The sequence below is a fragment of the Agelaius phoeniceus genome, chromosome 9 (assembly GCF_051311805.1).
Source record: "Agelaius phoeniceus isolate bAgePho1 chromosome 9, bAgePho1.hap1, whole genome shotgun sequence".
Classification (NCBI taxonomy): Eukaryota; Metazoa; Chordata; class Aves; order Passeriformes; family Icteridae; genus Agelaius; species Agelaius phoeniceus.
Window position 1 is genome coordinate 32197595 of NC_135273.1, and position 16546 is coordinate 32214140.

The window sequence follows — 16546 nt, forward strand, 5'->3', positions numbered from 1 at the left end:
GTTCTTCGAGGCTGCTGGGGAAGTCACTTGCCTGTGAAATTCTCTCTCTGGCAAAGCAGCTTGCAGTAGATTATTCCCAGAGGTTCCTCAGTTCTCAGCAATCAGGGACAGGACCCAGGAAATGGCTGGAGCTCTGCCAGGGGAGGTTTGGGGTGGATTTCAGGGCAAGGTTCTTCCCCAGAGAGTGCTGGGCACTGCCCAGGATCCCCAGGGAATGAGCACAGCCCCGAGGCTGCCAGAGCTCCAGGAGAGCTTGGACACTGCTCCAGGGATGCCCAGGGTGGGATTGTTGGGATCAGGAGTGGGATCAATGATCCCTGTGAATCCCCTCCAGCTCAGGATATTCTGTGATTCTAGAGCTGGGAAAGCCAAGATAACCAACACATCCAGCAAAAGGCACCTTCCCTGATGTGTGTTTGAATGCAAAGATTTTATTTAATGAGCCAAACTGCTGTGAGAACCACTCCAAAACAAGAATTAAGCTTGTGCATCCAGGCCATCCTGCAGAAACTTATTTATGTCTATGGGAGCTCTGTCTTCAAGCTTGCCCTGCTGTCTCCTGCTCACATTTCTCTTGGAGGACCCAAAGGGCTTGGCAACAACTGGATGTGGTTCCTGTAGTTTTTACAATCAAAGAATCCCAGGATGGTTTGGGTTGGAAGGGACCTTAAACCCCATCCATTCCCACCCCTGCCATGGCAGGGACACCTTCCACTGTCCCAGGCTGCTCCAGCCTGGCCTTGGGCACTGCCAGGGATGCAGGGGCAGCCCCAGCTGCTCTGGGCACCCTGTACCAGGGCCTGCCCACCCTGCCAGGGAACAATTCCTCATTCCCAATATCCCATCCAGCCCTGCCCTCTGGCACTGGGAAGCCATTCCCTGTGTCCTGTCCCTCCATCCCTTCTACAGAGTCTCTCTCCATGTTTCCTGTAGCTCCTTCAGGCACTGCAAGGCCACAGTTTGGTCACTCCAAAGCTTCTCTTCTCCAGGCTGAACAATCCCAGCTCTCCCAGCCTTTCCTTGAAAAATGTGAGTGAAGAAAACGACATGAAAGCTCAAGATTCCCCAGTGTCCTGTGGGACAATCTTAGGAAATTCCACCTGTTCTTGCAGCCCTGCCTTTCCCAGGGTCTAAAATTCCCATTTTCCTGCAGGGGCCTGGATCTAACCTGGACACCAGCTCTGCTTTGGCACACCAGGCTCTCAGGATGGTGTTGCAATGTCCTCTGGGCTGTGGGAGCAGAGAGCCCTGGAAAGGTGCATGTTTGAGCAAGTTCACTGCAGTTGCCTCTGATGGAGCCTGACTTCCTTCCTTGGAGCAAGCCCGAGGTTTGTGGGCTCCAAGAAGGTGGCAAGTCACCAACCTGGCATCCATAGGAACGAGGAGGGCGCGGCCCTGCTCCCATTGCACAAAAACTGTCAGAGACTGCAGAGAGGAGATGAAGGTGGAAGCAAAACCTGCTTTATTTTCTTTCCTCCCAAAGCCTGTTGTGTTTCTGGCTGCTAAGAACCGTTCCACAAGTGCCAGCACATGTGGAAAACTTTGGGCTTCTGATAAAAGGTTGGGGTCTGAACCTGTGGCGTTTAGGGTGGGGAATTCCTCTTGTGACAAAACTTGTTGGCATTTTAACCCTGGGAGCAGAGGGAAGAGAGGTTGGCTGTGGTGGTTGGCATTGATTTCTTGGTTGAAGGAGGTGTCTGTCTGTGGTCACCTCTGCCCATGAGGTCACAGGCCACAGAGCTGGCATGAGATGGGTCCTCATCCCTGCCAGCCCCAGGGTGATGATCTCCAAGGACAAAACTCATCCAGCATGGGCTGATCTTTGTTTTCCAGCTCCTTGGCACGCTCAGAGCCGTGTTTTTGAGCCATCCCCAGTGGCCACGTGGATGTTTCCTTCTGACAGCAAGAATGGAGACTGCTGCAACTTCTGGTTTCCTTTAAAGGAGCTTTAAAACAAACCATCAGGAGTGGCAGAACTTGTTGTAAAGTGGAGGCTCCATGTTTTACTCGTTACCGTGGCCCCAAAAGTCAAAGCAGCGAGCACTCCCAGCATCATTGTCACAGTGCTCTTCCCTGGGAGGAGAAAATGCCCTGGCTCTGCTGGGAATGACAAACAATGCTGGCACAGGGAGAGGCAACAGGGCTGAAATCAAAATGCTTGTGTTTATAATAATTGCTTTTACCGTGGTCCCTGGAAGGCTCAGGGTCCTGTAGGGGCTGTGCAGGAATAGAACAGGGCACAATCCCAGTCCCCAAAGGGTTTGAGGGCTGTCAGACTCCTGCACCAGCCAGACTGACACCACCACAGACACACTGATTTTAATTGGGGAAAACAAAAAAGAAATTTATAGGCTTCTTTTTCAGCTGCAAATTAAATTTCTTCTGTCTTGTCAACGGCTTTTGGATGGCCACTGCAGAAGGATCCTTCTGGTGAGACAAAAAGGCTGCAGAAATAATAGAAATGAACGTCTGCAGCTGAGGAGCTTGACTGAGACTTGAAAAGTTTGCTTTGGGTGGGAGCCAGGTCCTGCTGAGGTCTGCAGGAGTTTTGCTCTTGGCCTCGGTGGGGCCGAGCTTTCACCCTCAGAGATCATGTCCTGAGGAAGAATTTAGTCTAAAATAATCCTCAAAACTTGTGTTGTTTGACTCCCATCCAGGGGTTTTTTTGGAGGCTGAGTGGCTTTGTTTTTCTGGTTGACTTGGGTTGGTCCCCTTGGCATCTCCCAAGGATGAGCTCCCAGCGGAGGGCCAGGAGGCACAAGGGAGGGTCAGGCCTCAATCTGGGCTCCCAAACCAACAGGTTCTTTAATGTAGGGGGTGTAGGATTTGTTGGGTGTGTGCTGAAGCTGCACATGTTTGGAGGGAGCCATAGCACATGAGAGAGTCGCACCAAGGTGACAGCCAGGACCTGGTGGCATCACTGGGGGTAGGGGGTCCTTTCTCCCCTCTGCTGATTTCCCACCAAGCAGGCCTTGGAAAGAGGAAAGAGTGAAATGGTAAGAAGCACTTGGATTCCTGTTCTTGATGATTTTCCCCTCCTGTTTTTCAGGACATGGTGGCAGGAAAAGCAACTTGTCCAATTCACAGCCCTGAAGCTCCTGGGGATGCAAGGCTGGCTTTTCCTCCACCTGCTATAGTATCCCACTTAAATAGTACATAATTATCAAGAATTAAGGTTTGCCTCCTGAACTCGATTGGTTCCACAGCAGACCCTGAGAAATTAATTTCTTTTTTTTTTTCTTTTTAACTGAAAGAGGGTGTGAAATCATTTTTACATGTTCCTTTTGGAAAACCTTGAAAGCTGTCTAATAAATAGATCTATAGTGTATAGGCTTTCTTTGGCTGCACTTGAAGTTGTCCAGTGTGGAGTGCATGACTTAGACTCGAAAAATAAATTAATCTGTGAATCAGTGACTGCAATACAGGGACTATCAACCACCAAGAGGCTCCTTGAAATCTCTGCTGAGCCGGCCTCTCTGAAAACCGTGGCCTTGCGTGGGGAAGAATAACAAGAATAAAAGGAAATCTGAGAATTATTTGTCTTGTAATTATTTTTAGAAAAAAATAATTTCTCTTTTTTGCTGGGAGAACTTTCATTTTTCCCTGCTCTCAAATAAAGCAGTGAGATGGTCCTGCTGTGCCTCAGGCTGTCCTCTTAAAAAAAAGGAAGGGCTAAAAAGATGGACCATCTGGAAGCCTGTGCAGAAGGAGCGTGCCAGAGCAGGCTGACGTGCAAGAGCATCCTTTGGATGTATTTTTGAACACTGGTCAATCCACTGAGGGCTTTTTTTATCGTTGTTTTTTTGTCATGAGTTGATGGCAACTTCTCAGAGGCTTTTGCAGCGTGTTGCAGCGCTGGTGGTTATTCCATGAGAGGCTGGAAGGGAATTTTGGGATGCGCTGTTTCTCCCTGGAAGCAGCCTATGACAGGCACCAAAACCTCCCCCAGCTGAGTTTTGGGCTGAAATTCCAGCTGGGACTGGCTATTCCTCCAGGTCAGTGGTCTCCAAACTTCTTTTTCTTATGCTCCCCTCTGTGCAAAAACCATTTTTAAGCATGCACCTCAGCTGTGTGTGTGTTTATAAATTACATCACATGCTACTGCCATCCAGGTATTTCCTCCTGCTGCACTTTGGATCATCTCGTGCATCCCACTTTGGAATCACTGCTCCAAGGGATGATGGCACAACCTTCACCCCATCTCCTCTTTATTGAGACCTTCCTCCTCCTCCTCCCATTTTGCTTTTTTGTCTTGAGAGGTCTGGATCCTGTGACTACAAAGGGTGGAGTGGGAAGTTTTCCATTCTGCTGGACTTTGCAGGACTGATGCATTAATCAGCAGGCTTTGCTTCATTTCTGCCCCCCAGAGATGGGCAGAAATTTGCCCACATTCCTGGGAAAAGGGATGAATCTCCAGCACAGGCAGCATTCTTCTTCTTAGGTTGTGTCCTCAAGTCCCAGCCCTGGACTTGATGCATCCCTAGGGAAACAAGGCAGATTTAATTTTTTTTTTAGGAAATGCTGGGGAAATCTGGTTTTTTGTAATGCTGCTGGTTCTGGGTTGATGGTTGACCTGGACAATCATAAAGCTCTTTTCCAACCTTAATGTTTCTATAATTTTTGGTGGAAATTTTCGTGCCCGACCGAAATTTTGGTGGAAATTTTCATGCCCGACCAGCTCCACCTCCTCAAATACTCCCAGTGTTCCAAGCAGGCTCCATGAGGAGATGATTCCTGGTCCTTTGGAGGGTGGTGGAGAGGGACATTTGAAGGCTGGTGATTTTTTACAAGGACAAGTGATGGCACTTTCCCTCCTCTCATCGTGGCCCCTGTAGAAAGTGCTGAAAGACTAAAGGGCATCACAGTGTGGGGGCATTTGTGCTGTTTGTTTCTCCAGCCATATGTACAGCTCAGTCCTTTTTATAGTGCCACATATGGCACAACCAGAATTGAATTTTTCATCAAAATTGATCTGACCTGCATCATCCTGTTGGCTTTAGCAGAGCTAATTCCAACAGTCTGAGATTAGGACTGAAAATATGGCCCAGTTAGTGGAGCAGCCATGACTTCCCAGCCCTGAGGAGGTGCAGATTCTTTGCTTCTTTTTTCTGCCAGGGTCAGGATTAAATGTGTGAGATGGTATTTCTTGTTGGGACTCAGATGTTTATTAGTTCTTATCTCAGTTACAGCCTCACAAACCCTGAGTTCTACAGCACTTCACTCTAACAAACTAAAAATGGAGCTCCATCTCTCTCTACAAGGCCTTTTAAGGATAAACTGTCCAATTAAGAAATGAAACCTGAATTATTTTTACTTTTGACCCAATAACCAACCACCCATGGCCTGCAATGTGGACTTTTTTATCCAATTACACAAAACCACCCAAACCCATGGAGAAGAAGGTGAAGAATAAGGATCAACCAGCCTCTGCCCTAAAACCTCCATCTTGTTTATATATATTACTATATTGTAAAACTTTAGACTTTAAGTTTCCCACCATGTGGTATCACACACTTCTATTCAAACTCCACAATCCCAGATTATGGCAAGAATTGAGTTCTACCACTCATTCAGATAGAATTGAATTCTATAATTCAATTTTGGAAGCCTTCTCCATGGCCTCAGGTCAAATGCAGTGTTCTCTTGGGGGTCAGTGCCGGTCAGCACAGAAAGTCTGAAATTCTCAGCAGCCAGGGTTGCAAGAACTTTGCCCAGTTTGTGCTGTTCACACATGGCGCGTGGTGGAGGCTGACACAGGCTTGGATTGGTTTTGTCTTCCATGGGATGTGGTGCAGGGGGAGCAGGTGCCCACAGCAGCCAGGAAAGCAGCTCTGCAATGCTGGGGCTGCTGGCTCTGGCTGTGCTCTATGGAAAACAGGAGGCTGAGGGTGCTGCAGTGTCCCAGCCCTGGGCAGTGGGGTGCTGAAGGCTCCTGTGTCACTTTGGAGCTTCACACTGCAAACTGGGCCAACAGCAACGCCAAAATCACTGCAACTGGTGAGCTAAGCCTGCCCTTGTGCTCAGAGGGGGAAAAAACCCTTTGGTGGTCCCTAAATCTCCCCTCACTACAGCCAGAGCTTCTCTCTTCATCTTGGACTCTCAAAGGAAGAAACAGCTCTGATGGGCTGCTGACAATTTGAGAAGATTAGAAACTGTCCTACAAGATTAGGAAGATGCAAAAATGGGCTGTAGCTACTTTCTTTCCCAGTGCTCTCAGCTGCAGCTGAGAATCTAGACCAGACTTTATTTTTGGCAAGGGGGAAAAAATAAATCTCCTTTGATACTGTGCAAAAAAAAAAAAAAAAAAAAAAGGAGGAGGAAAAAAAAAAAGCAAGTAAATGTTAAGCCTTGTGCCTTGAGCAAGGATCTCTTCTGCTGTGCAGCAGCAGCATTTTAGAGCTGAAATCCACTTGCTTTGATCATTGATGGGAAAAAAAAAAGACATAAAAGGGATTTATTGTGAAATAATGGATTTGATCCCTGGTAATCCTTTCTTTGGGATTAGACTTGGAATATTATTTTTGTGATCTCTGGAATTAGACTATGCTGGCGTAACAAACCAGAGCATGTGAGTTGCTCTGCAGGATGAGGGTGAGCTGTGAATAGAGAATTACTTGCACAGAACAAAGCAGATGATGAATTTACAGTTCTATTTTTGATTACTCAAGGCCTACAGGCAAGTCTAAAACCCAGCATAAAACCAACCCCAAGCCAAGGCAGAAAAGACCCCAGACCTTCCCTCCTTTGCTTTAACTGTTGGTTAGAGCTCCATTTTTGAGGATTTTCCCATTCATGGGGATTTAGGAGCTTGCACCCACTCCTGTTGGTGTTGCTGTGGACATGATACTTAAAATGTCCCTGGAAACCTCCTTGCTGCAGGTTCTAGTGCATGGCCACAGTGCTTTCCAGGGAAATTGGGCAAACCTGGCTCTCTCTGCCCAAAGGGTGAAGCACAGGCAATGTGCTGAGAAATCTCCCTGGGCAGGTCGTTTATGGGGCTCTTAAAACAGAATAGGTGCAAAATGTGCTGTGAGACCTTGATGTGGAACTTTGAACTCCCAAATCTTTCAAAAAGAAGCTGTTTCAAGGAATTTATCCCAGTTTTCCTGCCAAATTTCAGCTTTCTGTCTGCACTCAGGGGTAGCTTTTAAACTGGGAGGGAATTCTTCAGTGTTGGGCTTTGAAACAGCTGATATTAAAAAAAAAAAACCCAAACCACAAAAAAAAAAAAAAAAAAAAAAGGCTGTGGTCAGAGAGGAAGCTTTGGAAAAGGGAAAAATATTAAATATTCACTGCCTGTCCCATTCCTGGGTGTGCTGCTGGAATGGCAAAAGTCATTTTGTCACTGAACTTTGCCCAGGCTCCCAACCTCACCCTCAGCTGTGATCCCAGGGTGGCACAAAGGCATGGCTGAAGGAGGATTAAGGGAATGAGCTCTGGAGAGCCCCCTTGGCATCAGGGGCTGCTGCTGTGGTGCCCTGTGCCAGCTGCTTCTCCAGGGCCAGCTCCTCTTTTGGGAGCTGTGGAGAGCCCAGGACAAGTTATCAGCTTCCCCAGCACTGAATTTCCTGGCAAAATGTCACCTCCTGAAAGTGCTGGGGGTAGGATTGCTGTGCTGGCTCTCTGCATTTGGGGAATTATTCATGGAGTGCTCGGATGGGGATCCCTCCCAAAAACCACTTGCAAGGATTTCTGGGCAACGTGATCCCCTAGGAAGCAGTCAGTGACTACAACCCGTTTTCCAGAGGTAAAACAGTCTCCTGTTCCCTCTGGGAGATGAAAAATGTGCTAATCCTTTCCATTTTTGGCTCAGGGAGGGTGAGCTACCTTTCCCAGCGTTGGAGGGTTATGGATGAGGAGCCTGGAGCCCATCCTGCTTGGCTGAGGCTCAGGAGCTTTCCTGGAGCTCTCCACGTCTGGAGGTGGTGCTGACAGCCCTGGGCACAGCCTGCAGCTGGCACCACTCCCCTGGATCTGGCTGTGCCACCTGGATTCCCCAGATCCAAGGGCTGGCAGCACAGCAGCTCCCCTTGGAATGCTCAGGGAAGGATGATTCAGGTCCATGGGATAGGGAGGGGTGGGGTAGTGCCTGTTTTGCCTGCTGGCACAGAGCTGGGGGCTTTGCTGGGGATGGTGCTGCTGATGGGGAGTGCCCAGCAGGACCCTCACCCTCACTACAAACCCTGGGGGTGATGCCTCAGGTTTTAGCTTTTATATATTTCAGACTCTGTGCTGCTTTAATGTGTGGGTCTGGGCTTCACATTAAGGGATGGTGAGCTCTGTGCACAGAGCAGGGAGACAAAACAATTCCTGCTCCAGCTGGGGACCAAGGACAAATGATCCAAATTGTCATGGACATATTTTCTGAAAAATCCTTTTGCTAGGATTTTTTCTCCTGAGAAGCTGAGAAGCCTCAGAGGAAAAGAAAAACAATAATTATCTGCTGCTGTGGAATGCAACAGGTGGATCTTGGATTGGTTGTTTCTAATTAATGGTCAATCACAGTCAGCTGGCTCAGACTCTCTGAGAGTCATGAGCTTTTGTTATCTATTCCTTTCAAGCCTTCTAATGAAATCCTTTCTTCTATTCTTTTAGTGTAGTTTTAGTATATCATTTACTTTTAATATCATATCTATCATAAAATAATAAATCAGCCTTCTGAAACATGGAGTCAAGATTCTCATCTCTTTCCTCATCCTGGGACCCCTGTGAACACCACCACACAAATCTCAGGCCCAAGAGCACAAACACCGTGGGCTGAGGAGAGAAAAACAAGCAAGATGAGACCCCATAACCTAAAGCTGGAATTGGGCAATGAACTCCAAGATGCAAATGGAGCAGAACTGATCCCAGTGACAGACCCTGTGACCAGGTGTCCATTTTGGGACCATTTTGGTTCATCTTGGGTGCAGCCCTGGCTGGGCTCTTGTGCTGCCCAAGGTGGATCCATGGAGGAGATCCTTTTAATAAATCCCTGCTTTATTCTTCAGCTCTATCCAGCCTTCCCAAGGCATCAGTGGTGCTCCAGCTCTGCCTGTCCCCCTTCATGTCTCTCACTGCTTCCTTCCCTTGCAGCCCCCTGCATGCAAAAACCACAATTATGGTGATATCAGCTCTAACTCAGCAAAGGATCTGAGCTCCAACCTTCATTTTCTTTCTAGATTTGGACTCCTTGATCCTAAATTCCCTGGCAGCAGAGTGGTGATGCTTGGGAATTTTCTTGGAGCTGATGGCAGAGTAGCCTGCCTGCACCAGGGGTTTGTGCCAACCCAAGTCACACCTGAAGGATCAGCAGCTCATGGTTTGGGCTCTCTGGAGCAGAGACCACACAACTATTTACAAGAATGTGTAGCAATAGAACAAGGGGGAACAGCTTCACACTGAAAGAGAGGAGGTTTAGAGTTGAAATTAGAAACAAATCCTTCCCTGTGGGGGTGCTGAGGCCCTGGCACAGGGTGCCCAGAGAAGCTGTGGCTGCCCCTGGATCCCTGGCAGTGCCCAAGGCCAGGCTGGATGGTTTATTGGAAGGGGTTCCTGTTCACAGCAGGGGTTTAGGACGAGATGATCTTTCACTCTTCTTTACTTTCAGGGAGGTGTGTGTGTTTGGGCTATTTGTGGGCACAGCCTTGCAAAAAACCACCTGCCTCTTGTGCTCTGAGCTCTGGCAAAGTTTTGAGGGCTGAAATCTAGAGAGATTTATTTTTTTGAGAGCTGAAACCTAGAGAGATTTCTTTGGTTTCCAAAGAAACCTTCACCCTTGGCCTTTATTTCTACCTTCAGTTGTTTGGCTTTCAGAGCTCCTCTCTACAGTGGCTTGAACCAAAACCACTGACTCCAGAAAAATCCAAGGAGAAATAACATTTCAGCATCACTATCAGATCTCTATTGTCTTCACTCTCAAAGTTCTCTTTCCCTTTCACTGGATCCAGGAGAAAGAAAATACTCGGAGCAGTTGCTTTGCGTTCTTCCCATTCCTTTTTTTCCCTTCCTCCCCTTCAGGGTGAGTCAGGGTGCTGAGGTTCTTGGAGAGGCTGGGAAGAGGAGAGTGCCTGATTTCCTGATCTCCAGGGGCACACAGAGTGCCAGCATCTGGTCACAGCTGCAAGAAGCAAAAATTACAGGTGGTGTTTATGGTCAGGAAGAATTTCCATTTATTGGCCGTATGGGGCATTCACAGATCCTGTAAGACAGAAAAAAAGGCTCAGTTTTGGTTTTTTTTTTTTTAAATTAAAAGTGTTTGATAGAAGAATAAATCCAGATGTACCCCTGGGGAAGGACACTTGTTTTCCAAAATCAGGCCCAGTTCCAGCCAGGGATGAAGATTTATGGCACACACTGAGGTTGTCTTGATCCTGTGATCTGAGGGTTGCCAACCTTTGCCATCTCTCAAAATATCCATTAATTTCCTTTTTATAATATTTTATTTACCATTATATTTCATTTATCATTATATTTTTTATTTCATTATTTTTTAATTTAATGATATTTTATTTATCATGGGGTTTTTTATTTATCATGATATTTTATTTATCACACTGCTTATCTGGGTTGGTGAATTGTTGAGTATTATCCCATTATAAGTCAAGGTAGGTCTGGTTTCTACTCTGGAAACACCCAAAACAAATTGCTTTTAATCAAAAATGACATAATAGAGAATGAGTGTAGACACTGTCCCACCTGCCTGTCCTCATCCTGTGAAAGCCTCTGAGCACAGGATAAAAACAGTACAGGGAAGATAAAAAAATCCAGTCAGGAAGATTCCATGGCCACAAATCCATTGATTTAGAGTCAGAGTCCTCTTTAGCATGAGCTGAAGAAAACCCAGCTGAAGGAAACAGGTACAGGCTGCAGAGCAAACTGGTGGTCCAAGCTCTAGGACTCATCTATAAATTATAAAAATCCTCCCTTGGCTGATGGTGCCAGGCTACAAAATGGCATCAGCTTCTGCAGGGGCAGAGGAACACCTGGGTGCAGATCTCCTCCAACCCCCCAGGCTCCTGGGCAAGCTGCACCTGCCCTTTAGGGTGTGTTTCAATAACTGATATTGAAAACCCTCCATGACAAGCAGAAGCTGATGGGAAGCATTTCTTCATTCTCACAAACCACCACCCGCCCAGATACATTTTATGAAGTCTGGGAACCCAAAAAAAGCTGAAGTTTAGTTTCCATTGCTCGTTGGTTGAGTTTTGCAGAGTCATTTTTCTCGCCTAAAAGTGGAGCAGTTTTCTGCTCAAAGCTGTGCTACAGACCTGATTCCTCTCTGTGGCCTGCTCACCTTGCAGGCAAGGGCAGAGCTTGCTGATCTAGCAAGCCCTGACTGCTGCTTTTCCCCACCCCATCACTTGAGAGGGTTTCTCAGACACACCTGCATCATGACCTCGATTTTGATTATCAGTCTCATGAGGGGTTTTTTACAGGGAGGAGGAGGAGGGGAGGTTCTGCTCCTCTCAGCCCCAACCACAGCCTGCAGAGCACCCCCAGCCCTGCTGAGCAACTCTCAGCCGGTGGAATGTCAGAATAATGGCCCAGTGGAAGTAAAATTACTGATTTCTGAGTGAGTCTTTTCCTTTGGAGTAACACTGACCTGCCAGGGGAAACCTTGGGGTTAAAACAGGGGATGTTTCATGAGGTCTCAAGTGCTGGTGCTGCCCCTGGGTCAGGGCAACCCCTGGGATGGATCCAGGCTGGGGATGAGCAGCTGGAGCAGCCCTGGGGAAGGCCCTGGGGGTGCTGGGGGCAGAGCTGGGAGCCAGAACCCCCCCGTGCCCTGGGCTGAGCCCCAGCGTGGGCAGCAGGGGAGGGGGGGATTCTGCCCCTGTGCCCTGGGCTCAGGTGAGACCCCACCTGCAGAGCTGCCCCAGCCCTGGGGCCAGCACAGGAGGGACCTGGAGCTGCTGCAGAGAGCCCAGGGCAGGCACCAGGATGGGCAGAGGGATGGAGCAGCTCTGCTGGGAGGAAAGGCTGGCACAGCTGGGGCTGCTCACCTGGAGAGGAGAAGCTCTGGGGTCACCAAACTGTGACCTGAAAGAGCTGCAAGAAACATGGAGAGAGATCCTTTAGAAGTGATGGAGTGACAAGGGGGATGGCTTCCCACTGCCAGAGGGCAGTTCTCTTCCGTTCATTGGGCAGTTTTCTTTATCTCTCCCACAACCAATCCTCCCTCCAGGAGATCTCTGCTGTTCCTGGGCCATTAATTATTAATTATCTTCTGTTCCTGGGCCATTAATTATTAATTATCTCCTCTCCATGGCCAGTGAGTGTCCCTGCATGGCTGATCCAATTCCATCATCCCATGGGGAGATGCTCCGCCCAGGGGAGGAGCCAAGCATTCCTACCTGGGTCCAATCTGAGGTTTGGGACAGCCCAGCAGCCTTTGCCCAGTGCATTGCCAGAGGAGCAGCTTCTGCTGCCCTGCATGGCCAGAGGGAGCCCAGGCCCATCTGCAGCAGCCCTGGAGCTGCAGAGGAAAACTCCCCCCTTGTGCAGGATCCCTGCTCCAGCAGAGCCACAGCTGGCACTGCAGGAGGGCTGAGCCCCCATGGGATGGGGCTGTGCCACCACCCTGGCACACAGGGGGACAGGGCATGGTATGACTCTGTTTATCTTTTTGTACTATTTTATTTGTATTTTTAATTTTCCTAGTAAAAGAACTGTTAGTCCCATATCTTTGCCTGAGAGCCCCTTAATTTCAAAATTATAATAATTTGGAGGGAGGGGGTTTACATTTTCCATTTCAAGGGAGGCTCCTGCCTTCCATAGCAGACACCTGTCTTTCAAACCATCAAAGAGAGATGGTCTCTGGAAAGATCTAGCCCATTGCTCAGGAGCACCCAAAAAAAGCCAAAATGCTGTGAGGAATCACCAGCAAAGGAAGGGAGAACACCACAATGCTGCAGCACAAATCCACCACACCCTGGGAGCAGTTTTAGTCTCCCCAGCTAGAAGGGAGGTAACAGAGCTGGGAAAGCTTGGGGACGGATGGAAGAACTGGAATGGGTTCTGTAGGAGGAGCTATTTAAGCCAAGTTGCCTATGACGGTCCTGCTGTAAGAAATTGGAGTGTAGCAGATGGCACCAAATTCAGCTGGAGACAGCCTCAGGTTGGGCAGGAGAAGGGTGCTGCTCTCAGGACACACCTTTCCCCTGCAGAGCCCCCTGGTTTTGGGGATGTAAGGAGTTTCTGTGAGTTTAAAAGGGTGATGAATGAGTTAATGAATGAGCAGGGTGCTGGTGGCTTCCAAAGTGACCCACTTCATAAAACCCCTGAGCAGCAAAAGAACCTGCAAGAGCCTCCAGGTGAAATTTCTCTGTTTTCATGTTTTCCTTGTTCCTACACCTCTCCCCGGGTTTTTGGGCAGAGTTCAAGGCTGGGTACTGGCCTCAGGGGATTTGCAACAATGCAGACATTGTCACGCTCTCCTTGCACAGGAAATCAAAGAGACCTTCCCTCCTGAGGACGGATTTGATGAGCAAGTGATTTCTGCTTTACATCCTCATTCAAGCTGAGCACCTGATGATGAAGCCCAGAGTTCAGAGACTGAGGGATGGAAAAATTCAACTCCCCCAAACCATTCTGTTTCAGAACACCTGTGCCACCAGGTTTCTGAGTAAAAGAACTACTTACAGGCTGCCTCAGGATCCAGCCACACAGCAGTATTGGCAGGATAAAAGCCAAGTCAGCCAAAATGCTGAATAAGCAGAGAAACCTGTGCCACTTGCAACGTGTTCTCAGCTTCTTTTGCCAGCAGAAAAGGGTCCTGGGCTTGTGGGTGATTCACTTTGTGTCACTTGGCTCCACCTCAGAGGTGAGGGTTTCGGAATTACTCACAGCCCCGCGGTAACGGAGCAGATCGGGTGATGCTGCTCAAGTTTTGCACCCTTTGAACCCAAAGAGTTTCTGGGCAGGTGACTTCAAAATGAGACCTCCACGCTCTTTTTTTTTTTTCCCCTCCCCCAGTTTGAGACAGGTTTCATTCCAGTGAGTCCTTGTTTCAGACTGGGTGGCTGGTATTGATTGGGACTCAGCAAAATAATCTCAGTTCTTCACTGGGAAGGGACAAGTGGGCTTCAATTATGGATGACACAGAACTCCTAACCATTACCCAGGCATCACAAATTCATTTCCAAAATCCCAGAGCCTGTCTTTTCTAATCCAACTCCCACAAGGAAGGAAAGGCTTTGGTGCAGACTGCTTGGGGGCCTGGGCATGGCTGGCAGAGATGGAACCAGGTGGAGTGAGAGGGCTCAAGCATCTAAAAAGTACAACCCTCTTTTGACTCAAGAGATGATTTTTTCCTCCCCTCCCTCAATTTCTTCCCCAAGGAAACTAGAATCTGACACACAAGAACAAAAGAGAAAAACCCCCAAGCCTTGCTTAAGCCATATATCCAAAACTCTTGCAAATGGAAAGTGTGTAGGCCAGAGAAAATTGTTTGTTGTGCCAGATATGGCTACTCTCAAGTCCCCAGGTGTATTCCTTTGCCCTTCTCTCCTTTAAAAGCTACAATGGACCCTGCACAGATGTGTTTTTAAAGGTGTAAAGAGCTGCCCAAGTAGCTGGAGGGATCAGCAGATACCATTGTGAGGACTGTGGTGCCTCAGCCTGGCTGGGATGCAGCTGTAGGAGAAAATACCCACCTTGATCAGTGTAAATGGATTTAGGAGGTGACTGCAATTGTGAATTCTCCCTCAGCCTGTGCTTTCAGCTGAGTGGAGGCTTAGTTTATTTTCGCCACTTCTCAACTACATGGCCACCTTTGTTTTAGCTGTGACGCCTCCTTGGCCAAGCAAATATTTTTATTAATACTCATCAGCAAAAAATATAAACAGATACTGAGTTAGAACCACGGGCTCAGCTCTGATTGTTTGACCTTTAGTTTCTATTGACAACAGCAAAGTAAACAATTTCTGTGGGGACTCAATGCTGATTTCTGCCACAAATAAATAAGAAAATGAGATGAACACAGTGAGCTTTAAGTTATTAAACAGAGACCTGAAGCCACTGAAACTGGGAGCTGCCCTGGAAGAATTGATACCTGTGGAGCAATGAGTGTCCCTGGCAAAATGCTGCTCTTTGCTCATCTTGCAGGTTGGATTAGGATGGATCTGCCCAGTGGTGTGGACTTGAGCTGAAGTGGACTTTTGAGAAGGGTGCCTGCCCTCCTGAGCAGTGCTCAGGGTGGGTTTTCAGAGCCAGCAGCTCCCTTGAGGAGCATGAATGGGCAGGGAAGTTCCTGTGCACCGTTCTGGTGCTCCAAGAAGGATGTGGAACTGTTGGAGCAGGTCCAGAGAAGGCACCAAGCTGCTGAGGGAACTGAAGCACCTCCCCTGTGGAGCCAGGCGGGGAGAGCTGGGGCTGTGAGAAGGGTGTGGGGAGACCTCATAGCTCCTTCCAGGGCATGAAGGGACACAGGGAGGCTGGAGAGGGACCCTGCATCATGGACTGGAGGGACAGGACACAGGGAATGGCTTCCCACTTCCAGAGGGCAGGGATGGATGGGATATTGGGAAGGAATTGTTCCCGGGCAGGGTGGGCAGCCTCTGGCACAGGGTGCCCAGAGCAGCTGTGCCTGCCCCTGGATCCCTGGCAGTGCCCAAGGCCAGGTTGGACACTGAGGCTTGGAGCAGCCTGGGATAGTGGAAGGTGTCCCTGCCCATGGCAGGGGGAGGAACTGGATGGTCTCTAAGTTCCCTTCAACCCAAACCATTCTCTTCATCTGTAATTTTATGATCCAAGCAGAGCAGGGAAGTCAAACCCCAGATCCCACTGCTTTATAGCCAGATAGGAAAACACTGAAACCTCAAACATAGACGAACCTGCAGAGAAAGTAAAAGGCAAAAAGCCCTGTTTTTAGCATAGCTCCTGCCCTCAGCAAAGAGCAGGAGGCAGGTGGAATGCTGCTGAGGCTGTGTGGGGATGGCTGGCCCAGCAGGCAGCCCAGGCCTGCTGTAGCTGCAGGGTTACAGCAGCCCCACGAGCCGCGCTGACCTTTCTGGAGCTCCCATCCCTCCCCCACAGCCTGGGACAGCTGTAAACATCCCCATCATAAAGACACAATTGTGAGATCCCATTTATTTGCCATTAGGAACCGGCCTGGCACGGCCCTGGGTTGCCCGAGGGGCTGGGCAGGCTGGGCCTGTCCCTGCCCTCCTGCCATGGCCAGGGACCATGGCAGGCCACAAACGCCTCTGGGCTGTCCCTGAGCCCCTCCTGGCGCCAGCGTCCCTGGGACAGCTCCTGCCAGATGAAAACAACAGCCCAATTCCCTCCTGGCCTCTCACCAGCTCTTCCCATCCCTGCTGCTCCCCCGGGTGCAGGGGCCGAGGGTGGGGAGGAGGGCAGGAAGTTGCTGACGCGGGCGGTTGGATTTGGGTTTGAACACCATCCAGAAAGGAGCACCAAATATTAGTAAACAGATCAGGAAACGTTTCCGTGTTGGGCAATAACTCTGCTTTTCCACAGCAGCCATCATCTCCAGTGGTTTTGCCACCAGGGGAAAAGACCCCATTTGGTTGCTTTGCTCAAACATCAGCGGAGAAGGTCGGGT

At 48.9% G+C, this 16546-nt stretch overlaps 1 protein-coding gene across 4 annotated transcripts in view; it reads right to left on the reverse strand.

Moving 5' to 3' along the window:
- Positions 1–411: 411 nt before the first annotated feature.
- Positions 412–16546, reverse strand: part of RNLS (renalase, FAD dependent amine oxidase) — an 81732-nt gene continuing 65597 nt past the window's right edge. For 2 of the 4 annotated variants that reach the window (XM_077183446.1, XM_077183444.1), the window contains one exon: positions 9336–10180. In XM_077183446.1, coding sequence (XP_077039561.1) covers positions 10152–10180 — 29 coding nt within the window. In that variant the 3' untranslated portion in view covers positions 9336–10151. Of the gene's footprint in view, positions 4481–9335; positions 10181–11983; positions 12031–16546 lie in introns of those variants that run through there. The other 2 variants (XM_077183442.1, XM_077183443.1) reach the window with 2 other exon arrangements.